This window comes from Salmo trutta, chromosome 7, assembly GCF_901001165.1.
Source record: "Salmo trutta chromosome 7, fSalTru1.1, whole genome shotgun sequence".
Taxonomy (NCBI): domain Eukaryota; kingdom Metazoa; phylum Chordata; class Actinopteri; order Salmoniformes; family Salmonidae; genus Salmo; species Salmo trutta.
Window position 1 is genome coordinate 21,863,528 of NC_042963.1, and position 25,605 is coordinate 21,889,132.

The window sequence follows — 25,605 nt, forward strand, 5'->3', positions numbered from 1 at the left end:
AAAAGGCTACCTAAATTCCATCAGCATATCGACTGTAGCACTCGCGCTGGAAAAACACTGGACCATTGTTACTCTAACTTCCATGATGCACACAAGGCCCTCCCCCGCCCTCCTTTCGGCAAATCTGACCATGACTCCATTTTGCTATAGGCAGAAACTCAATCAGGAAGTACCCGTGCTAAGGACTATTCAACGCTGGTCTGACCAATCGGAATCCACGCTTCAAGATTATTTTGATCACATGGACTGGGATATGCTACGGGTAGCCTCAGAGAATAATATTGACGTATATGCTGATTTGGTGAGTAAGTTTATAAGGAAGTGTATAGGAGATGTTGTACCCACTGTGACTATTAAAACCTACATATGTGGCAGGGTATACAGACAACCACGGACTACAAAAGGAAAACCAACCACTTCGAGGACACCAACGTCTTGCTTCCAGACAAACTAAACACCTTCTTTGCCCACTACGAGGATAATACAGTGCCACCGATGCGGCCCGCTACCAAGGACTGTGGGCTCTTCTTCTCCGTGGCCGACGTGAGTAAGACATTTAAACATGTTAACCCTCGCAAGGCTGCTGGCCCAGGCGGCATACCTAGCCGCGTCCTTAGAGCATGCGCAGACCAGCTCGCTGGTGTGCTTACGGACATATTCAATCTTTGCCTATCCCAGTCTGCTGTCCCAACATGCTTCAAGATGGCCACGATTGTTCCTGTACCCAAGAATGCAAAGGTAACTGAACTAAATTACTCACCTCATTCCTAAAGGTAGTGGGCCAGCCGTGGTCCAGCACCGGGCCTTGGTCTGGACTCTGCAGACCTGCCTTCACCACAAACACTATGGGATGGCCGTAGTCTGCAGTTTCCTGTTGGAGCAAGGTGGAAAGTCAACTATAGAAATGTAATTACCCATTGCCTTAGTTTGAGGGTTCATTTTCCATTCTAGAATTTCTATTTCTAGAATGAAAAAAAGTCTACTCCCTGCCACAACTAGTTTTAATACAGAACATGTATGTACAATGAAATGTATACAGTAATAATGAAGATTATGCCAAATTAAAACATGAACTGCTTTTACTTGCAGGTGCTTAGCCTGAGACTGTGCTCACTCACCTGAACATAGAAGTGGACATGTTCACAGGACTCCTCCCCGTGTTGTAGTGTCAGATTCCTTGACTGCTGCTGTCTGTCATTGTCGTCCAGCGATGCTCTGGGAGGGTGCCTCCTCTCGTCTATCAGCACCCTGTACCACACACCTAACCACACTCAGAGAGAGAGATAAAGAGTGTGTGTGAGTGTTACAGTGGTGTAACAGTGGTGGTCCTGTAACTTCTATGACCACACTCACATGTAGAGAAACCTTGTCTGAGACCTCAACAGTTTTATTGGCTCCTCAGCCTGAGCCAATGCTTTGGCTTAGCGGGCTAATATGATGTTCTGCACACAGAAGACCCAGGTTCAAATCCCGTCAGTCACATGAGAAGACAACTGTCTAATGTTCATGTCCACTAAACTGTGTTGACAGGCAGTAAATGTTGGCACCGACTGCTTTTAGATTAATTTAGGCTTGAATTATATGTCAGTAAGGGCTAGCTGTATGTAGCAGGCAATAAATATTCCCACTCCATCTGTCCAACTGTGGGCATGAACGAGATGAGGACACAGACTAGACGTTTTCATATTTTTCATTCCGGCTTCTCCTCTCACCACGGGCGGTCGTGGTAACAGGAGAATGCTGAATGGGAAAAGTGGAAGCACAGTATGTTGTCTGTCAGGTTCTGCTTTCATCTAAAAGTGGGTTTGAAAGTAGGCAACTCTATAACCCTGAGGTAAATCAGGAGATACACTGCTCCACTTCTATGCGTGTGTGTGTGTATGTGTTTGTGTGTGTGTGTGTATGCCTGCGTGCATACACACTTCTGTCTGATATAAACCAGACTAGGGGAAGGAGGGAAAAGGGAGGGAGGACTGAAAGGGAAGACAGAGACCGACACACTTTAAGCCCCTCTCCGTAGCTCTGCTCCGCTGAGTGATGCACTTTAAAGAGTTCTCCCGAGCCCCTGGGCTTAGGACATTAGGAAAAAGGTTTTCATGAAAAAACGGACTGACCCCAGCCACACATCTGACAGGAATTACACACAGACACAACAACGATGTCACGCCCTGACCATAGAGAGTCCTTGTTTCTCTATGGTGTAGTAGGTCAGGGCGTGACTAAGGGGTAGTCTAGTTTAATATTTCTATGTTGTGTCCTAGTTTATATTTTCTAGGTTGGTGTTTTGTATGATTCCAAATTAGAGGCAGCTGGTAATCGTTGTCTCTAATTGGGGATCATATTTAAGTAGCTATTTTTCCCACCTGTGTTTGTGGAATATTGTTTTGTGTTTGTGCCTGTGCACCACGTAGTCACATGTAGTTGTTCGTTTATTTTATTTATTTGTTTTTGCTTGAAGTTTCACTTTGGAATAAAGATGTGGAACTCTACACACGTTGCGCCTTGGTCCCGTTCTTACGACAACCGTGACAGAATATCCCACCAAACCAGGACCAAGCAGTGTGTTCACCAGGTGAAGGAGTTTTGGACATGGGAAGAAGTGATGGGTGGATGCGAGACCCTTCCTTGGCGGCAGATGGAAGGTAATGATGGTGGAAGGCGACGACGCTGGGGTTCGCGGCCACAGAAAGCCCAAGGACAACCCCAATAATTTTTTGGGGGGGCACAAGGGGTGGCCGGTCGAGCCGAGGAGAGTGCCAGAGCCCGAATGGCAAACTCTGGAGGAGCGTGTCGTCAGACCACGGCCACAGAAACCCCAATAATTATTTTTTTGGGGGGGCACATGGAGCTCGCGGCTGAGCAGAGGGAAGAGCCAGAGACCACATGGGGAGAAATGAGAGAGATGTTGTGCAAGTGTGTTCTGCTAAACATCCGACCAGAGGATCCGGTCACTAGTCCGGTGCAACCTGTACCGGACCCATGCATCAGGCCTCCAGTGCGCCTCCCCAGTCCGGTACGTCCTGTGCCTGCTCCTCGCACTCATCCTGAAGAGTGTGTCCCCAGTCTGGTGCAACCTGTGCCGGCCCCACACATCAGGCCTCCAGTGCGCCTCCCCAGTCCGGTACGTCCTGTGCCTGCTCCTCGCACTCGCCCTGAAGTGTGTGTCTCCAGTCTGGTACGTCCTGTGCCTGCTCCTCGCACTCGCCCTGAAGAGCGTGTCACCAGTCCGGTGCAACCTGTGCTGGCCCCACGCATCAGGCCTCCAGTGCGCCTCCCCAGTCCGGTACGTCCTGTGCCTGCTCCACGCACTCGGCCTCCAGTGCGCATTCACAGTCCAGAGCTTCCGGAGACGGTTCCCAGTCCGGAGCCTCCCGCGACGGTCCACGGTCCGGAGCCTCCCGCGACGGTCCACGGTCCGGAACCTCCCGCGACGGTCCACGGTCCGGAACCTCCCGCGACGGTCCACGGTCTGGAACCTCCAGCGACGGTCAACGGTCCGGAGGTCAACGGCCCAGTCCGAGCACGGCGTCCAGTCCAGCTCCAAGGCCAGTGTCTTCTTCTGCACCGATGCCCAGTCCAGGCACGGCGTCCAGTCCAGCTCCAGGGCAGGAGCCTTCCTCTGCGCCGGTGACCAGTCCAGGCACGGCGTCCAGTCCCGCTCCATGGCCGGAGCAATCCTTTGCGCCGTTGCACAGTACAGGCATGGCGTCCAGTTGAGCTCCAAGGCAGGAGCCTTCCTCTGCAACGGTGCCCATTCCAGACACGGTGTCCAGTCCCGCTCCATGGCCGGAGCCTTCTTCTGCGCCGGTGCCCAGTCCAGGCACGGCGTCCAGTCCAGCTCCATGGCCGGAGCCTTTTTCTGCGCCGATGCCCAGTCCAGGCACGGCGTCCAACCCAGCTCCAGGGCCGGAGCCCTCCTCTGCGCCGGTGCCCAGTCCAGGCATGCCGTTTAGCCCAGTGCCATGGTCGGATCCGGGGTCTGGGGGGGGCTACGACCCGCACCAGAGCCGCCACCGACACTAGTCACCCCCCCCCCCTAACCCCCCCATTTGGTTCAGGTTTTGCGGCCGGAGTCCGCACCTTTGGGGGAGGGGGGTACTGTCACGCCCTGACCATAGAGACGGGTCAGTGGCGTGAAAGGCAAACACCCTATGCATTGTGCCAGTAGGGTTAACCCATTAGGTAGGAATTGTGTCATGGCTCATATTGAGAGGATTGTGACAGTTTAATGGTTTTGGAATGACAGTCACAGGGACCAGGGTTTGAATCCAAGTCAGGGTACCCCACTTCCCTATATTGGTGTCAGGTGTTGGAGAGCACCATTGAAAGCATGTCCCAGCAAAGTTTTAGTCACAGTACATTTGTGATGGCAGAGTAGAGAGGCGTCATGCCCATAGGGGGCACAGATTTGTCCATTTCTTTATTTTATTATTTCTTTATTTTATTTACATTTTGTTGTTGTTCCTCTGTAATACTACTAGTCACCTAGTAATTTTATGAAGTTGGCCTTAGCCAATTTGAGGTTCCCAATCTCATAACTCATAACTAGCTACCAAGAAGCAATTGCAGGCTATCAATAACGTTTGAGTAGCTAGCTTGTTAATCTTAGCTGGCATGCTTGCTGGCAGGGCTAGTAGATTTTAGAAAAGAAAGCAATAACTAAATGTACTGAATAAGACTCACATTTCTTTTAATCTTTTACACAGATTTGAGCAGAGATGCAGAGAAGCATATTTTGTTTCTTTTAAATAAAAGATCCAGCAGTCAGGAGGATACAGACAGTTCAAAAGATATGCTTGGATATGCAAAAAAAAAAATATATATATTATTTTTTTTACATAGAATCAACTATCATTATGACGCTAAATTGCTGGAAAAACTGTTTCAGGTGTTTGAAAAATGCAAAAATTCCCTCTAGACCACCCTGCAAACATTCTCACATACTTTATGTCCCTTTAGATTTTTGGGGTGAATGACGCCCCTGACAGAGTATGCAAAACAAATGTGCACCCGATTGATAACAATCCTCATGATATCATTCTGCCAGGAAGGTTTTTGGGTAAAAACATTGAAAATGACTGTTTCAATATGCATCGCAGATTTTATAGAGCCAATAGGCTATATACTGTACCTTACCTTTAGGAGTGTTTACTTCAGGCTGATTACTAGCATCTATTGAGTTGCAATGTCCCATAAATGTCACGACTTCCTCCGAAGTCGGTCCCTCTCCTTGTATGGTCGACGTCACCGGTCTTCTAGCCATTGCCGATCCACCTTTCATTTTCCATTTGTTTTGTCTTGTTTTCCCACACACCTGGTTTCAATTCCATCATTACATGTTGTATATTTAACCCTCTGTTCCCCCCATGTCCTTGTCCGGAATTGTTTATTGTAAGTGTTTGTGCACGTTATGTCTGGTGTGCGTCAGGTTTTGTACCCATTTATTGATTGTTCTGTTTTCCGGTGGTTTTTATTATTAAACTGCGCCGTTGGAAACAGTTTTTGCTTTCCTGTGCCTAACTTCTCTGCCGCCAGTACGCACCCCTTACAGAATTCCAGACCAAACTTATGGAGTCAGCAGGAGCAGGTACCCCGGGTATAGGGGTGGAGGAGCTCGTCCGGCAGCACGCAGCAATGCTCCACCATCTTGGCACCGCCATGGACCGCGTTGTCCAGACAATGGACCGCTGTGAGAGACAGGGAGTTCTCCCAGCGCCTCCACCAGCACAGCCGGGGTCTCCACGCGCCCCTCCTTCTTCTGCTCCCAGTGGGATTCGTCTCTCCCTTACCCAGGAATACGATGGGACGGCTGCAAACTGCCAGGGGTTCTTCTTGCAGCCGGACTTATACCTGGCAACCGTCCACCCGGCTCCTTCGGGCCGTGAGAGGGTGTCAGCCCTCCTCTCGTGCCTCACTGGGATAGCCCTGGAGTGGGCCAACGCCGTGTAGAGAGAGGGCGATGCAGTGTTGGACCAGTTTGAGAAGTTCACCCGCTGCTTCCGGGCTGTCTTCGACCACCCGCCCGAGGGTAGAGCGGCGGGTGAACGCCTCTTCCATCTGAGGCTGTGGACGAGGAGCCTCCAGGAGTTCGCCCTGGAGTTTCGATCCCTGGCTGCCTGGGCGGGATGGAACGACAGGGCCCTGATCGAACATTATTGCTGCAGTCTGCGCGAGGACGTCCGTCGGGAGTTGGCCTGCAGAGACACCACCCTCACGTTCGACCAGCTGGTGGACCTGTCCATCCGGCTGGATAACCTGCTGGCTACCCGCGGCGTTCAGATCGGGATCTGTTGGTTCCATCCCCTCGCACCCCCTCTCCGATACCCATGGAGCTGGGAGGGGCGGTGCGCAGGGAGACCGGAGGGGGTTCCAGCTCGTGCACCATCTGTGGCCGCAGAGGTCACACTGCCGTTCAGGGCCGGGTTGGTTCCTCTGGGTATCGAAGCAGCAGGCAGGGCGCTCTGGCATCACCCCAGGTGAGCCAGCACCATTCTCACCCAGAGCCCTCTGTTGCACATATGTTTGTGTATGTCACTTTTCCTGAGTTTTCCCCGCATTCCCAGCATAAGGCGCTCGTCGATTCAGGTGCGGCTGGGACTTTTATAGATAGATCGTTCGCCCATAGTGTAGGGATCCCCATTGTTCCCGTGGCTGTGCCCTTCCCCATTCATGCCTTAGATAGTCGACCATTAGGGTCAGGGTTGATCAGGGAGGCCACCACTCCTCTGGGCATGGTGACGCAGGGGGGTCACAAGGAGAGAATTAGTCTCTTCCTTATTGACTCTCCTGCGTGGTGCTAGGCCTACCCTGGTTAGCTTGTCATGACCCCACTGTTTCTTGGCCACAGAGGGCTCTCACGGGGTGGTCGCGAGAGTGCTCAGGGTGGTGTTTAGGGGTTTCCGTTGGTGCTACTATGGAGGAAAGTCCAGACCAGGTCTCCACCGTGCGCATTCCCCCTGAATATGCCGATTTGGCTCTCGCCTTCTCCAAAAAGAAGGCGACTCAATTACCACCCAATCAACGGGGCGATTGCGCGATAAATCTCCTGGTAGATGCTGCACTTCCCAGGAGTCACATGTATCCCCCCTCACAGGCGGAGACAGAGGCTATGGAAACATATGTCTCTGAATCCCTGTGTCAGGGGTACATTCGGTTCTCCACGTCACCCGCCACCTCGAGTTTATTTTTTATGAAGAAGGAGGAGGGAGGTCTGCGCCCGTTTATTGACTATTGGGGTCTGAACCAGATCACTGTGAGGTATAGTTACCCGCTACCGCTCATAGCCACAGCGATTGAGTCAATGCACGGGGCGCGCTTCTTCACCAAACTAGATCTCAGGAGCGCTTACAACCTGGTGCATATCCGGGAGGGAGACGAGTGGAAGACTGCTTTCAGTACCACCTTAGTACCTCGTCATGAGTACGGGTTGATGAATGCGTCATCAGTCTTCCAGGCCTTTGTAGACGAGATTTTCAGGGACCTGCACGGGCAAGGTGTAGTGGTGTATATTGATGACATTCTGATATACTCCACTACACGCGCCGAGCATGTGTCCCTGGTGCGCAGGGTGCTTGGTCGCTTGTTGGAGCATGACCTGTACGTCAAGGCTGAGAAGTGCCTGTTCTTCCACTAGTCCGTCTCCTTCCTAGGGTACCGCATTTCCACCTCGGGTGGAAATGGAGAGTGACCACATTTCAGCCGTGCGTAATTGGCCGACTCCCACCACGGTAAAGGAGGTGCAGTGGTTCTTAGGGTTTGCCAAATACTACCGGAGGTTTATCCGGGGTTTTGGTCAGGTAACGGCTCCCATTACCTCACTGCTGAAGGGGGGCCCAGTGCGTTTGCAGTGGTCGGCTGAGGCGGACAGGGCTTTTGGTCACCTGAGGGCTCTGTTTACCTCGGCTCCCGTGCTGGCCCATCCGGATCCCACTTTGGCGTTCATAGTGGAGGTGGACGCGTCCCAGGCTGGGATAGGAGCTGTGCTCTCTCAGCGCTCGGGTACACCACCGAAGCTCCACCCCTGTGCCTTCTTCTCGATGAAGCTCAGCCCGGCGGAGCGAAACTATGATGTGGGGGACCGGGAGCTGTTGGCTGTCGTTAAGCTTTGAAGGCATGGAGACATTGGCTTGAGGGGGCTAAACACCCTTTCCTCATCTGGACTGACCACCACAATCTGGAGTACATCCGGGCAGCGAGGAGATTGAACCCTCGCCAGGCAAGGTGGGCCATGTTTTTTACCCGTTTTGTGTATACCCTTTCCTACAGACCAGGCTCCCAGAACGTGAAGGCAGACGCATTGTCCCGGCTGTATGACACAGAGGAGCGGCCCATGGATCCCACTCCCATACTCCCCACCTGTTGCCTGGTGGCGCCGGTAGTGTGGGAGCTGGACGCGGACATTGAGCAGGCGTTACGTACAGAGCCCGCTCCCGTCCTGTGTCCCGCGGGGCGTTTGTACGTCCCGTCTGCTGTTCGTGACCGGTTGATCTATTGGGCCCACACGTCACCCTCCTCTGGTCATCCTGGGATCAGTCGGACAGTGCGCTGATTGAGCGGGAGGTACTGGTGGCCTACCTTGGCTAAGGACATGAGGGTTTATGTTTCCTCCTGCTCGGTGTGCGCCCAGTGTAAGGCTCCTAGGCACCTCCCCAGAGGGAAGCTACACAGAGGGAAGCTACCCGTTCCACAACGGCCTTGGTCGCACCTGTCGGTGGATTTTCTAACCGACCTCCCCCCCTCACAGGGTAACACCGCGATCCTGGTCGTTGTGGATCGGTTCTTGAAGTCCTATCGTCTCCTCCCTCTGCCCGGTCTCCCTACGGCCCTACAGACAGCAGAGGCCTTGTTTACGCAAGTCTTCCGGCACTACGGGTGCCTGAGGATGTAGTGTCTGATCGAGGTCCCCAATTCACGTCTAGGGTCTGGAAGTCTGGGGTCTCGATCAGCCTTACTTCAGGGTTTCACCCCGAGAGTAATCGGCAGGTGGAGAGAGTAAACCAGGATGTGGGCAGGTTTCTGCGGTCCTATTGCCAGGACCGGCCGGGGGAGTGGGCGGTGTTCGTGCCCTGGGCCGAGATGGCACAGAACTCACTTCGCCAGTCCTCCACTAACCTCTCTCCCTTCCAGTGTGTACTGAGGTACCAGCCGGTCAACGACTGGTTCAGGTGCGCAGAGGAGACATGGGAAGCTGTCCATGTTCACCTTCAGCGGGCCATGCTGCACCAAAAAGAGAACGCAGGCCGCCACCACAGTGAGGCCCCGATGTTCGCACCGGGGGACCGGGTCTGGCTCTCGACCCGAAACCTGCCCCTCCGCCTGCCCTGCCGGAAGCTGGGTCCGCGGTTTGTGGAGCCATTTAAAGTCCTGAGGAGAGTGAACAAGGTTTGTTATATGTTACAGCTTCCCCCGATTACCGTATTAACCCCTCATTCCATGTGTCTCTCCTCAGGCCAGTGGTGGCTGGCCCGCTCCAGGAGTCTGAGGTGCGGGAGGTTCCTCCGCCCCCTCTGGACATCGAGGGGGCCCCGGCGTACTCCGTTCGCTCCATACTGGATTCGAGGCGTCGGGCGAGGGGCCTTCAGTATCTCGTGGATTGGGAGGGGTACGGTCCGGAGGAAAAGTGCTGGGTTCCGGTTGAGGACGTGTTGGACCCGTTAATGCTGCAGGAGTTCCACAGTCTTTGTCTGGATCGCCCTGCGCCTCGCCCTCCGGGTCGGCCCCGAGGCCGGTGTCGACGCGCAGCTGGAGCCGCGGGTCAAGGGGGGGGTACTGTCACGACTTCCTCCGAAGTCGGTCCCTCTCCGATCCACCTTTCATTTTCCATTTGTTTTGTCTTGTCTTCCCACACACCTGCTTTCAATTCCATCATTACATGTTGTGTATTTAACCCTCTGTTCCCCCCCATGTCCTTGTCCGGAATTGTTTATTGTAAGTGTTTTTGCACATTATGTCTGGTGTGCGTTGGGTTTTGTACCCATTTATTGATTGTTCTGTTTTCCGGTGGTTTTTATTATTAAACTGCGCCGTTGGAAACACAGTTTTTGCACTCCTGTGCCTGACTTCTCTGCCGCCAGTACCCACCCCTTACATACATTGAATGTCCAAATCAATTTAAAGTATCTACTGTACAAAATGAATTTTGCAGGGACACAATTTGAAAGGAAGGCTACAGCAAAAAAAATTCCTTTTACTGTTTGCGATTCACAAATGATTGATTCCCATGATTAAATTTATCGCAATTTAACCGAACCCCAACTTCTGCAATGGTGAAGCACATCATTCAATTAGTCTAAAATAATAATTTAAAAATAAGTGATTAATGTTAATGAAATGAATCACTATTTTATTTTTTACTATTTTGAGAAATGTGAAGAGGGGAATCAATTATACAGTAAATGTAATTTATATGGCCTAAACAAGATCAATAGGGGAGCTTTTTGTGCTGTGTGTCTCATGTCTTGACTGTTATTCCATGTGCAATGAGACACCTGGCCTCACCACTGCCTATCAGCTATTCCTCTATGTTCTTGTGGATTTATATAGAAAATTGGTGGAGATTTGAATAATGTTATGTGTGGTATGATTGCTAGTTAACCTATTGCAGATCTGGATAAACGATCCACCTACCACTATTGTCACTATGGGTAGAGGGCAGGATAGGTTTGACTATATAGTAAGTGTGCAGAAAGCGTAGTGAATAAGGGAACTACCAAAACACCTTGATTGGGAAGTCGCATGCAAGCAGAAATGTAGGTCCTATTTTGGAGCCACACATTGGTGGGACATTGGGGTTATTTTTGCACGTACAACGTAAAAGTGAAAAGTGCTGCACTGTACAAAATCCAAACCGCATTGTTGTTTTTATTATGGCATTTTGATTTAAGAGGAGTGGTTACTCAGCTGACTGATTAAAGTTTCACTAGCACCCAATCTTTCACAAATTCACATGTTTAAGGACTCTTGGAAGATTTGTCAAAATGAGGACTAAAAGAGATTCAAATCAAATCACATTACATAAAAAATCCCCTAGTGTAATGGAGAGAGAACAAGGGGATCTTTATGTAAACAGCTCTGCTCTGTGGTACTTGAGGTTTTGTTGGTCTCATTGTGCACCCAAGTTGTTACTGTAATAAGCAGTCAGAATCTAGTCAGAAAGCTCAATGAACCCAGAGTTAGGAGTCCCAGCCAAGATCTACATGAAACCACATGCACGCACTAACACGCCACACACTTTTAATCCAGTAATAATGCCCAAATAGACCAAACACACCCACTCCATGGCTCTGCATCTGAGTCCTGGCATCCAGACTGATACACACAATGGCAGACATGCAGGTGACGTCCTTGCCTCCCCTGCGGCAGTCCTTGTTGAAGGTGTTGATCTTTTCCGGTTCAAAAGTGATTTTGGCTTGGATGCGCACCACACTGCGAGACCTGAGGGAAGAGAAGGGGCATAAGGGCCATTATCAGTGTGTCTGTTTGTGAACGATGAGACTGCAATAGTATGGGAGTGTGTTAGGGTGAGTGTGTGTCACTAACCAGATCAGTACTGCTGCACCCAACGCGCCCACTGCCAAGTCCACCAACCCATCTTCATTGACATCCATCATCCCATGAACACTGCGCCCAAAATACTGCAGACCAGCAGAGAAGCCTGCTGCTCCAATTCTCTGAGAGAGAGGTTGTAAGGGAGGGAGGGAGGGAGGGAGGGAGGGAGGGAGAAAAAGCCAGTTAGTGATTAGTGAGACAGCAAAAAATACTTTTAGTATTGGTTCTGAATAATCCACTGCATGACTAGGGATTGTGTGCCACTGAACTCACCTGTCTGTATTTGTGTTGTATGCCATTGAGCTGGCCGTAGAACAGGTAGATGGCCCCCTGGTGGTCGTCCTCTAGAGGAGCTCCCACCACTACCTCACTGTACGAGTCACCATTCATATCAGGGATAGGGGCCATCGCTCCACCAAAACGAGAGTTCTGGGACTGGTCGGAGACCTCAAGTGTCCCTTCCAAAAGGAAATGGCTCTGTAGATAGAGAAAGAGAGAAATCTCGACAAACCATTTCTGTATGGACCTTGCTTTGTGCACGGGGGCATTGTCATGCTGAAACAGGAATGGGCCTTCCCCAAACTGTTGACACAAAGTTGGAAGCACAGAATCGTCTAGAATGTCAATGTAAGCTGTAGCGTTAAGATTTCCCTTCACTGGAACTAAGAGGCTTAGCCCGAACCATGAAAAACATCCCCAGATCATTATTCCTCTTCCACCAAACTTTACAGATGGCATTATGCATTGGGCAGGTAGCGTTCTGCTGGCATCGCCAAACCCAGATTCGTCCGTCAGACTGCCAGATGGTGAATCGTGATTCATCACTCCAGAGAAAACATTTCCACTGCTCCAGAGTCCAATGGCAGCGAGCTTTACATAACTCCAGCCGACGCTTGGCATTGCGCATGGTAATCTTAGGCTTGTGTGCGGCTGCTCGGCCATGAAGCTCCCAATTAACAGTTACTGTGCTGACGTTGCTTCCAGAGTCAGTTTGGAACTCGGTAGTGAGTGTCGCAACCGAGGACAGGCAACTTTTACGCACTACGCTCTTCAGCACTCAGTGGTCCCATTCTGTGAGCTTGTGTGGCCTACCACTTCGCGGCTGAGTCGTTGTTGCTCTTAGACATTTCCACTTTCCACTAAAAGCACTTGCAGTTGACCAGGGCAGCTCTAGCAGGGCAGAAATTTGACGAACTGACTTGTTCGAAAGGTGGCATCATATGACGGTGCCATGCTGAAAGTCACTGAGCTCTTTAGTTAGGCCATTCTACTGACAATGTTTGTCTATAGAGATTGCATGGCTGTGTGCTCGATTTTATACACCTGTCAGCAACAGGTGTGGCTGAAATAGCTAAATCCACTAATTTGAAGGGGTGTCGACATACTTTTGCATATATAGTGTTCATGTACGCTCCGATTCACTTCTCCTGGTTCTCACCTGCTGAGTCACCCTGTAGATGTAGACCTTGCCCCTCTCCCAGCCCTTACTGAAGAACATGGGCGCTGCCACCAGGAGGAAGTCTGTCACACCGTCCCCATCAATGTCCAGAGGAGCTAGCTCACTCCCGTAGTATGACCCAATCTACAGACACACCATATGTCAAAGAGTCAAGCCATATATACTCTTCTAAAATGTACAGAACAGTGATTCATTTATATCTATGCACATTCAACCCGAACCATATCACAATTTTAAAAGTGTTAAATTAACACAGTACAATTACCACCCATAGCATCCAGTGAGGGGAAAACCCCATTCATTTCAAGTCCATTTAATTCTCCTAATCGTATTTTTAGGCCACATACCCCACAAGCAAGGAAGGAGTGTAAGAGGGAAGGGGAGGCACCTGAGACAGGATGCACCACCTAACACATCCCAGCCGCACTAGCTAACTGTAAATCTCAGGCTACCTCAGAAAACACCACAGCAGCCACAATTAATCCTAGAGGCAAACTGCATTTCTAATGACCCCTCAGGAATGCACAGCACTGACTCTAGGACTCTACTCCTCTCTCCCTCCCTCCCTCTCTCCCTCTTCCTCCCTCCCTCTCCCAAACAACAGTCTGGTCTGACACAGTGGTTAGCCCTTATTTACAGGGAGCCTGTTGCCCGGGGCGATGCGTCTGTGCTCAGTAGCAAACCCTGTTTTGATTGGATGCGTACAGATGAGAAGCACATGGGCCGATGAGACGAAGGCCATCTGGACCGGGCAGCCGAGTCTAGACCATAGTGTAACGAAGACTCCAACGTGTCACACGTGTGTACACACAAGCTTGACATGTAGAGCCAGTGTGTGTGTGTGTGTCAGTGTGTGTGTGTGTGTATATGTGTCGGTGTGTCGTGTTGGTGTGTTGTTTGTTTAAGCAAATCAACTCAAGCACCTGCCTGTAATGGTGTCTCCCAAGGTTCAGTCCTTGGCCCCCTTGTATTAATCATTTATATCTCTTGGTGTGTCTCACCTGCTGGCCCTTGAGTGAGTGTAGGATGGTGAGGTTGCCATTGTTTCTCAGGGTAAAGATGATGACTTTGCCTGTGTGGTTGAAGCGAGGGGCTCCAGCAACATAGAGCTGCCTGCCTTTGGCCGACACCACTGAGTTTACTGTGTAACCTGGGAGATTGGACACAAGGACACACTTTCTGAAGGCACTGTCCAAAAGTTATGGGAGAGGGTGCAGTTATGGGTGTGCAGTGAGATAACCAACCGGTTGAACTGTACTTTCCTTGTCAATCATTTTGAAAAAACATTTTCTTAAAAACTGGAAATCAAGATGACCCTCCAACGTTAAGACAGTGGATGAATCAAATGCATTATTATCTAAATATAGAAAAAATTTGGGCTCCAGGGCGAAACAAAATAGTACAATTTGAAGACATATGGCATAAAGTATTACAAGCACTGGAGACATTCAAAGGATGAGAAAATGAGATGGACAGAATAGGTAAGGAACTTGTGGGTCTGAGCGTATGTGATGTCATTAATGTCTGTTGAAATGTATGTGTGTAAATGTTAAGTTGTCTATTGTTTTTATATTGTCAAAAAAGGAAAATAAATCACGCTATAGTATTGCATGCAACGTTAGACAGACATCCATCCATCTATTTATTCATCTATCCACACACCCATTCATCCATACATCCATCTCTTTATTTATTAGTCTATGCATCCATCCATCTATCCATTCATCCATCTATCCATCTATCCGTCCATCCATCCACCCACCCACCCACCCACCCACCCACCCATCCATCCATCCACCTACACAATTCTACCTGCCCATCCAGTTCACTCACCCAAGTAGGCCCCATGGTTCTTCAGTTCTTCTGGGAACTCTTCCAGATAGGAGGACTTGGGTGGGACTACCTTCCCATGACGTGTCTCTTTCAGAACAGCCCCGTTCCAATCATAGGCCCCCACGGCCCCCACCAATATGCCATCCTACAGGAACAAGCATTTTCACATTACTCGCCAAATACACAACTCTCATTAAGTCAATGTACCTCTTTTGCCACCGTACAAAGAGGTACCAAAGCAGAGAGTGATGATGGTGGACAGATATGTCTTTCATGAGAAATAATGGGTTGAACATTTTGTCTTTTCAGTAAGTCCAATCCTTTCAGTGAGTTGATTTATTCTTTGGTAATTTTCCACTCCCTATCCTGTTTTTCTCTAATGGATTTTACAACCCTAGTACAAGAACACCGGGCAATAAGGAAACAAACGGCTTGGTTACATTTTCCAACATAAGTGCATCACCATCATTGCTAAACTTCCACAATAAAACCATGTGAGTACATTTCACAAACACACATACACACACAGGTGGTGTTGAATGAACTATACACACACCATCACACACAGATGTGAATGCACTGTACAGTAGACTATACATACGTCACACACTCATGTCCAGAAGTGAAAGTCATTAAACCGTGAGTTGCACATCTCTACACATCTCTCAGAGCGAGAAAAACAGGGATCATGGTCAACGACCAAATCCCCAGCAGTGTGTGCAATGCTCCATTAGGCTGCATGATGCATGGGAATGTTCATTGAGCCCTGTCAAACTCTCATACTGTTTTGTATTATTGTTTCAGATACCGGTGAAGCCATCACCACTGTCACCATACTTCAAGTTCGCCTGATCCCAGATCTGTTTGTGGTGTCTTGCTGTCTCCAATGGTCACGTGGCTTGAAAATGACCATAGGTGCTGGCAAGAAAGCACAAACAGATCTGGGACCAGGTTAGCATTGACCACCAAACTATACTCAGCAGACTGCATGTACGGTACTATAGCAACATGTTCTGATTCATTAGCTAAGCAACCAGAAGAACCAACACAAACTGAATACACACAACTGATTCAGAGCTGACCTATTGGGACAAATCGACTGCTAATCCTTAACCTTTGGAAGAGAGAAAGAAGGTGTTCAAGAGAAACCGTGTGCTACAGGGTTGTATAGTACTGCATACACAGCCCATGTGAATTTACTAATAAAAGTTCAAATACTGACACCATGCCAGTGGACAGATTTCAGCCAACGCTACAGTCATCGCTAAATCAAGACAGCAGCGGGGCTGTTGTGAAGATACGCCATGGCCAAGTATTCCCTCACTCACAGTCAGGCTGTCGACGTGGACAGTTTGACTGGCTGCCATGGCAACTGTTGTGGAGTAAAGTAAGTCTCCCATTGGGATGGATACAGTATTATCCATGACTTATGATTTTAAGGATTTGGGTATTAGCTAATAGTTTATTCACTAATTTGCATGTACAGACAGACAGAGAGTAAGTTTAATGGCCCTTCTGTGATATCCTTAAAGGGTGTTTTCACATACAGTCCTCTTTAAAATAACCAATCTCAGTCCTCTTTAAAGTGAACTCTGGGGTAGAAAAAGCAAAATAACTCAGGTCTCTTTGTATTCACACTGCCCTTGCCTTTGAATGAGGACTCAACTCTTTTGTCAGTTCACTTCACATATTTTGTGGTCTGAGTCCTCTTTGCATTCACATTGTTATGTTTAGAAAGGAACCAAGATCAGGTTCCAACACTCTGGGTTGTGCAGGACAAGCCATTCCATCAGAATTTGTTATTGGACAGCTTATACAGTGCCTTCGGAAAGTATTCAGTCCCCTTAACTTTTTCCACATTTTGTTAGGTTACAGCCTTATTCTAAAATTGAAAGCCCCATAATGACAAAGTAAAAACAGGATTTTAGCCATTTTTGCTAGTTTATAAATAAACGAACAGAAATATCACATTTACATAAGTATTCAGAACCTTTACTCAGTACTTTGTTGAAGCACCTTTGGCAGCGATTACAGCCTCAAGTCTTCTTGAGTATGATGCTACAAGCTCGGTACACCTGTATTTGAGGAGTTTCTCCCATTATTCAATGCAGATCCTCTCAAGCTCTGTCAGGTTGGATGGGGAGTATTGCTACATATCTATTTTAAGGTCTCTCCAGAGATGTTAGATCGGGTCCGGGCTCTGGCTGGGCCATGCAAGGACATTCAGAGACTTGTCCGAAGCCACTCCTTCATTGTCTTGGCTGTGTGCTTAGGGTCGTTGTCCTGTTGGAAGGTAAACCTTCGCCCCAGTCTGAGGTCCTGATCGCTTTGGAGACGGTTTTCATCAAGGATTTCTCTGTACTTTGCTCCATTCATCTTTGCCTCGATCCTGACAAGTCTCCCAGTCCCTGCTGCTGAAAAACAATCCCCACCACCATGCTTCACCATAGGGATGGTGCCAGGTTTCCTCCAGATGTGACGCTTGGCATTCAGGCCAAAGAGTTCAATCTTGGTTTCATCAGACCAGAGAATCTTGTTTCTCATGGTCTGAGAGTCTTTTGGTGCCTTTTGGAAAACTCCAAGCGAGCTGTCATGTGCCCTTTACTGAGGAGTGGCTTCCGTCTGGCCACTCTACCATGAAGGCCTGATTGGTGAGGTGCTGCAGAGATGGTTGTCCTTCTGGAAAGTTCTCCCAGCTCCACAGAGGAACTCTGGAGCTCTGTCAGGGTGATCATCGGGTTCTTGGTCACCTTCCTGACCAAGGCCCTTCTCCCCCGATTGTTCAGTTTGGCTGGGCGGCCAGATCTAGGAAGAGTCTTGGTGGTTCCACACTTCTTCCATTTAAGAATGATGGAGACCACTGTGTTCTTGGGGATCTTCAATGCTGCAGACCTTCTTTTTTTTACCTTTCTCCAGATCTGTCCAATCAATTGAATTTACCACAGGTGAACTCCAATCAAGTTGTAGAAACATCTCAAGGATGATCAATGGAAACAGGATGACCCTGATCTCAGTTTTGAGTCTCATAGGAAAGGGTTTGAATACTTAAGGTATTTCTGTCTTTAATAAATTTGCCAAAATTTCAAAAAACCTGTTTTCACTTTTTCATTATGGGGTATTGTGTGTAGATTGCTTAGGATTTTTTTTTCAATCCATTTTAGAATAAGGCTATAACGTAAAAAAAATGAGGAAGCTAATAGATTGCATTTAGTTAAAAGATGAGACATAAACATTGTAATCAGAAGATAATATTAACATGCAAATATTATTTGTAACAGAATAAATAGCAGAAGATAGCTCCCGATTAAATAATGCTTAAATTGAAAATTGTACACCCAATGTAGGCTACTGCCCCTTTAAGAGCTAGAATTGATTTTGTACCCTATGTTGGGATTCTCATCAAATATGTTGTCGTCTTCTAACACCATTCAAACCCAGCAAAGCGAATAAACAGCTTATGAAGCTCTCTTTATAGATCACATATTGCAAACAAATAATCTGAACTAAAAACTCCACACATATTTTGGAATTTCTGTGCATCATTGACAATTGCTAATCAATATCCAAGAACAGCACACATTTTGTTCTACGAACCTGCGCATCATCATCTTCTCTCTTTTGTGGCACCAATGTGAGGGGTTATGGCAGGTGAAATGGTGTTGCAGTATTCTAGTGTGTGGTGAGGGAATAATGACAAGTGAACCTGGGAGCTTAGTGTTCATGTTGCCCTAAAAAAAGGGAACCGGACCAAGGAATTCAAGGGAAGCGAACTCAGACAACCTCTCAGTCCTGTTTGCTTCGGGGGCTTTTTTGAGGGGACTGAGTTCCTTTGGAGTATTCACACTGGACACAATATTAAGCAAACGGCACTGAGTTAACAAAAATTGTCTGAAAGGGACCAAGTGTGAAAAAACCTGAGTGTTGGCAATACCAGTGTGGAAAAGTGGTTGGAGGAAGTAGCCATATGAGGTTCAAGGTGGGTTGCAGGCGACTGTTTTTTAAAAGGTTACATCCTTATTTAATCCGCTCTTGTTTCCTCATTTCTTCTCAAAGCGCATTGAAGGAGAGAATCCAAGGTACCTCCCTCAGATATCCTTTTTCCCAGGAGCTTTGAGAAAGACGGAGGAAAAAAGGATTTGACAGTGTACATTCCCTAGCAAGAAAACCAAAAACGACGCTCAAACAGAAGGGAATCTAACAAAGAGTCACTTACAACAAACAAAACAAAACAGGTAGGGAGGGTACTGTTTTCAGACACAGCCCGAAGTTGCGATATGGACAGTATGCTTCCCTGCCCTGATATGAGGGAACAGCATTCAAATGGCCCATGTAGAGACAAATGAGGATTGAGGAGACAAACAAAAGTGAGATGATACATAAAACTGATACCTGGAGAGATCCCTGAAGACTGGGGTTTGGTATGCAAGAGGTAAAACCCAATTTTACTCATGTTAGTAATGCGGCAATGTCAGCCAACACAGTAAACAATGACCTGAACAAATCTTTCCATATTATTTTGACTTGTACGATATTAAATGAATTCAGCTAATATTCCCCTAAAGATATTAGGATTTCAAACTATGAGCAAATACATTCCATCACAATAGGACAATCTCAAAATATTTGGTGTGTCTGTGTTGTGTGAGCTTGTTGATCCGTGTGTATCTGTGTGTGTGTGTTAATGTGTATGATGTGTGTGTTAATGTGTGTGTGTGTGTGTGTGTGTGTGTGTGTGTGTGTGTGTGTGTGTGTGTGTGTGTGTGTGTGTGTGTGTGTGTGTGTGTGTGTGTGTGTGTGTGCATGCATGTGTTTAGCTGGCAAGCTCTGCATTCAACTAAACCATCTGTACTCTCTTGCCTGTTTTCCTCTTAAAGTCCCCCCCACCCCTCCCTCCGCCAACAAAAAATACTTTCCACAACGTTATCATCATTCTCAAATTGCCCCTGAGCCTAGAATCCAACAATCCATTGTATGAATATATAATTTTTCCCAGAGACGGTTAATGCTTTCTCCATTATCCACATTGCCGTGCTCCATGCTAATTAAAACAATAATATGAGCTCCTTAGAGGTAGCTCACATTCATCATCTACCACCCGTCATCCATCACCAACATATAGCTCCCACCTGGGTAATGTAGTCTTCCCAAGAGATCTTTAAAGCTGTGTATAAATACAACAGATTCGGTTCCGTTCAGCCCCGGACACAACTCATTGGAATGCAACCTCCCCATGGCCCTACTTGCAATTCATACCTGGGCCATGTTTAGTACAAAAACGTTCTTGAACGTTGCAGATAGAAATACCAAAAATAGAGTCGACGTGATTCCTTATTCTACATGTCAGAGATGCATGTTTGTTCTACATAACATATTTATATCTGAACGTTCCAAAACGCTGCTTCCTGCTAAAGGCACCCCAGTCCAATGGTGGTCCCCACAGTGAGCAAAAAGGGACATTTCAACCTCATTTTCATTATCTCCAGCACAATACCAGTGTCAACTAGGGATGGGCATTTGAAATAATTTCCCTATTAGAATAACATCATGACATTTTTGGGATATCTGGATAGTCCATATATATATATATGTAAAAAATGTAAAAACTTGGAACTGGATTTCTGTGCAGCCTGCGTGATTTTGGTGCTGCTAGCTTGCAACAGTAGTATGGGCAGGGGCCGGTGAGTGAGTGAGTGAGGGAGAGAGAGAGAGACTAGCCACATAGACAAAGTTGTAGATTCCACAGGTTATCTATCGTCCCATCTGGTAGTACACATGACTGACTGCAACAAATAGATGTACATCAATGATGTCGCTCTTGCTGCTGGTGATTCTTTGATCCACCTCTACGCAGACGACACCATTCTGTATACCTCTGGCCCTTCGTTGGACACTGTGTTAACTAACCTCCAGATGAGCTTCAATACCACACAACTCTCCTTCCATGGCCTCCAACTGCTCTTAAATGCAAGTAAAACTAAATGCATGCTCTTCAACCGATCGCTGCCCGCACCTGCCCGCCCGTCCAGCATCACTACTCTGGACGGTTCTGACTTAGAATATGTGGACAACTACAAATACCTAGGTGTCTGGTTAGACTCACATTAAATATCTCCAATCCAAAATTAAATCTAGAATCGGCTTCCAATTTCGCAACAAAGCATCCTTCACTCATGCTGCCAAACATACCCTCGTAAAACTGACCATCCTACCGATCCTCGACTTCGGCGATGTCATTTACAAAATAGCCTCCAACACTCTACTCAACAAATTGGATACAGTGCCATCTGTTTTGTCACCAAAGCCCCATATACTACCCATCACTGCAACCTGTATGATCTCGTTGGCTGGCCCTCGATTCATACTTGTCGCCAAACCCACTGGCTCCAGGTCATCTACAAGTCTCTGCTAGGTAAAGCCTTATCTCAGCTCACTGGTCACCATAGCAGCACCCACCCGTAGCACGCGCTCCAGCAGGTATATCTCACTGGTCACCCCCAAAGCCAATTATTCCTTTGGCCGCCTGTCCTTCCAGTTCTCTGCTGCCAATGACTGGTACAAACTACAAAAATCTCTGAAGCTGGAGACTTTTACCTCCTTCACTAGCTTTAAGCACCAGCTGTCAGAGCAGCTCACAGATCACTGCACCTGTACATAGCTCATCTGTAAATAGCCCAACCAATCTACCTCATACCCATACTGTATTTATTTATTTATCTTGCTCCTTTGTACCCCAGTATCTAAACTTGCACATTCATCTTCTGCACATCCTACCATTCCCGTGTTGAATTGCTAAATTGTAATTACTTTGCCACCATGGCCTATTTATTGCCTTACCTCTCATATCCTACCTCATTTGCAAATGCTGTATATAGATTTTCCTACTGTATTATTGATTGTATGTTTGTTTATTCCATGTGTAACTCTGTGTTGTTGTATGTGTCGAACTGCTTTGCTTTATCTTGGCCAGGTCGCAGTTGCAAATGAGAACTTCTTCTCAAGTAGCCTACCTGGTTTAATAAAGGTGAAATAAAAATAAATAAAGAGGCTAGCTAAGATAGCCAGCTATGCTAACCAGCCAGCGAGCTAGCTAGCTAGTTACCTAGACTATTTAGGGCTATTTTGCTCAGCTTCCCATCCTTGTCTACAACAATTCCATGCAGATTGAAGAACAGCCTAATTGATGGTTGCTCGTCATTGTAACCAACTCCTCATTTAATTAACTTCATTCTGTAATTTTCATTACATTTTGCACTGATTAGAGATCTCCCACATTGCTTGCTACACATGGAGGCACTGACTGTAGACAGTGACACTTTCATTGGCCGATAATAACAACAAAAACATATGAAACCTGTGTGGGCTAATAGAGAAAGTATTTTTATGTTGTGCAAGTCATTAAACTACATTTAAAAGTTTTTTTGTTTTTTTTGTTAAGAATTTCAAATGTCATGGTATATCCTTATGTGTAGCAATGTCACTTAGATCATTTAATATAATTTAGACAAAGCCTTTCATTGTTAAAATAGGCCTATGATAAATGTTTTTCAAAAATTAATACTCTTGCAAATATTATATTTACATAAGTATTCAGACCCTTTACTCAGTACTTTGTTGAAGCACCTTTGTCAATGATTACAGCCTTGAGTCTTATTGGGTAAGACACTACAAGCTTCCACACATGTATTTTGGGAGTTTCTCCCATTCTTCTCTGAACCGTCGCCCCAGTATGAGCGCTTTGGAGCAGGTTTTCATCAAGGATCAATCTTGGTTTCATCAGACCAGAGAATCTTGTTTCTCATGGTCTGAGAGTCTTTAGGTGGCTTATGGCAAATGCCAAGCTGGCTGTCATGTGCCTTTTACTGAGGAGTGGTGTCTGTCTTGCCACTCTACCATAACAGCCTGATTGGTGGACTGCTGCAGAGATGTTTGTTCTTCAGGAAGTTTCTCCCATCTGCACAGAGGAACTCTGGAGCTCTGTCAGAGTGACCTGAGTTCTCCCCCGATTGCTCAGTTTGGCCAGGCAGCCAGCTCTAGGTCTTGGTGGTTGCAAACTTCTTCATATTTAAGAATGATGAGAATTTTCTACAACTTGATTGGAGTCTACCTGTTGCAAATTCAATGAATTTGACATGATTTGGAAAGGCACACACCTTTCTATATAAGGTACCACAGTTCACAGTGCGTGTCAGAGCAAAACCCAAGCCATGAGGTCGAAGGAATTGTCCATAGAACTCTGAGACAGGATTCTATCGAGGAACAGATCTGGGGAAGGGTACAAAAAAAATGTCTGCATTATTGAAGGTCCCCAAGAACACAGTGGCCTCCATTATTCTTAAATGGAACAAGTTTGGAACCAGCAAGACCTTTCCTAGAGCTGGCCGGCTGGCCAAACTTAAGCAATCGGGGGAGAAGCACCTTGGTCAGGGAGGTGACCAAGAACCCAGTGGTCACTATGACAGAGCTCCAGAGTTCCTCTGTGGAGATAGGAGAACCTTCCAGAAGAACAAACATCTCTGCAGCACTCCACCAATCAGGCTTTTATGGTAGAATGGCATGACGGAAGCCACTCCTCAGTAAAAGTCACATGACAGCCCGCTTGGAGTTTGCCAAAAAGCACCTAAAGGACTCTCAGACCATGAGAAACAAGATTCTCTGGTCTGATGAAACCAAGATTGAACTCTTTGGCCTAAATGCCAAGCGTCACATCTAGAGGAAATCTTGCACTATACCTATGGTGAAGCATGGTGGTGGCAGCATCATGCTGTGAGGATGTTTTTGAAAGGCAGGCACTGGGAGACTAGTCAGGATCAAGGAAAATATTAAAGGAGCAAAGTACAGAGATCCTTGATGAAAACCTGATCCAGAGCGCTCAGGACTTCAGACTTGGTCAAAGGTTTACCTTCCAACAGGACAATGACCCTGGCCTAGCCAGCGCTCAGGTCTTCAGACTTGGGCAAAGGTTTACCTTCCAACAGGACAATGACCCTGGCCTAGCCAGCGCTCAGGTCTTCAGACTTGGGCAAAGGTTTACCTTCCAACAGGACAATGACCCTGGCCTAGCCAGAGCCCAGACTTAAACCCGATCTAACATTTCTGGTTAGACCTGAAAATAGCTGTGCAGCGATGCTCCCCATCCAACCTGACAGAAATTGAGAGGATCTATAGAGAAGATTGGGAGAAACTCCCCCAATACAGGTGTGCCAAGCTGGTAGCTTCATACCCAAGAAGGCTCAAGGCTGTAATCACTACCAAAGGTGCTTGTTTTTTTGTTGTTGTGTATTTTACCCCCCTTTTCTCCCAAATTTCAATCTTGTCTCATCGCTGTAACTCCCAAACGGGCTCGGGAGGCGAAGGTCGAGTCATGCTCGGAGTTGGGGCGACAGGTGGTGGTTAGAGTGGTTAGAGTGTTGGACTTGTAACCGAAAGGTTGCAAGATTGAATCCCTGAGCTAACAAGGTAAAAAAAATCTGTTGTTCTGCCCCTGAACAAGGCAGTTAATCCACTGTTCCTTGGCCGTCATTGAAAATAAGAATTTGTTCTTTACTGACTTACCTATTTTAATTAAGTTAAAATAAAATGATTTAAAAAATGCGTCCTCCGAAACATGACCCACCTAACCACACTTCTTAACACCCGCCCACTTAACCTGGAAGCCAGCCGCACCATTGTGTCAGAGGAAACACTGTTCAACTGATGATGAACGTCAGCCTGCAGGCGCCTGTCCCGCCACAAGGAGTCGCTAGAGCGTGATGAGCCAAGTAAAGCGCCCCGGCCAAACCCTCCCCTAACCCAGATGACACTGGGCCAATTGTGCGCCGCCCTATTGGACTCCCAATCACGACCGGTTGTGATACAGCCCCGGGTTCAAACCCGGGTCTGTAGTGATGTTTCTAGCACTGCAATGCAGTGCCTTAGACCGCTGCGCCACTCGGGAACCCCCTGCCAAATGTTCTTCAACAAAGTACTGACTAAAGGGTCTGAATACTTATGTAAATGTGATATTTCTGTTTTGCAAAACTTTCTAAAAAACTGTTTTTTCTTTGTCATTATGGGGTATTGTGTGTAGTTTCATGAGGGGAAAAAACTATTTAATCACTTTTAGAATAAGGCTGTAACGTAACCACATTTGGAAAAAGTCAAGAGGTCTGAATACTTTCCAAATGCACTGTAAAGTGTATATCAGGTCCGGGTGGGAAGCCCTGGTTGCATTTCTTAATGGGACACACAATTTATCCTCATCATTCAGATCAGGTTTCTAAATGTTCAAATCGCAGATCCTCCAAAAATCTGTGTTTTAATAGATTTCACCTGCGTTCTAACTAAACAAATTGACATTTAAATCCTGAGTCCACTCAGTGCTAAAGAAAGCAGGAAAATATGCATCAGTTCAAGAGGGTGCTATGGTAAATGTAGTTTTCTTTACCCTATGTCATTATACATAACATTAAATAGTTATTATATTAATCTGAACGATATTATAGACTTAATATGCATGTACTGGACAGTGTTGATGAAATACGAATGTTATAAGTGTGTTGGAAAAATTACCTGCTCCCAACATGCATCATTAATTCATTATGAAAAAGATTTCTTTTATTCATCATTAATGGAACCACAATGTTCAGTTGAAATGACATATGCACTCGTATTTGCACGCACCAACAGAAGGGACATCTTCTTGGTAAAATATATAAAATATGTATTTGGGCTAATTCACCATCTCAGTAAGTGGAAACTCAAAATGCATTACTTAGATCGCTAAATAT

The 25,605-nt window shown here is 47.1% G+C and overlaps 1 protein-coding gene across 2 annotated transcripts in view; it reads right to left on the minus strand.

The window, feature by feature from the left end:
• Positions 1 to 25,605, minus strand: part of itga11b (integrin, alpha 11b) — a 101,877-nt gene that overhangs the window by 17,543 nt on the left and 58,729 nt on the right. For both annotated transcript variants that reach the window (XM_029758374.1, XM_029758375.1), the window contains 8 exons: positions 14,840 to 14,984; positions 14,008 to 14,156; positions 12,986 to 13,129; positions 11,821 to 12,024; positions 11,539 to 11,669; positions 11,270 to 11,433; positions 1,119 to 1,261; positions 761 to 871 (listed from right to left, as the gene is read on the minus strand). In XM_029758374.1, coding sequence (XP_029614234.1) covers positions 761 to 871; positions 1,119 to 1,261; positions 11,270 to 11,433; positions 11,539 to 11,669; positions 11,821 to 12,024; positions 12,986 to 13,129; positions 14,008 to 14,156; positions 14,840 to 14,984 — 1,191 coding nt within the window. The remainder of the gene's footprint in view (positions 1 to 760; positions 872 to 1,118; positions 1,262 to 11,269; positions 11,434 to 11,538; positions 11,670 to 11,820; positions 12,025 to 12,985; positions 13,130 to 14,007; positions 14,157 to 14,839; positions 14,985 to 25,605) is intronic.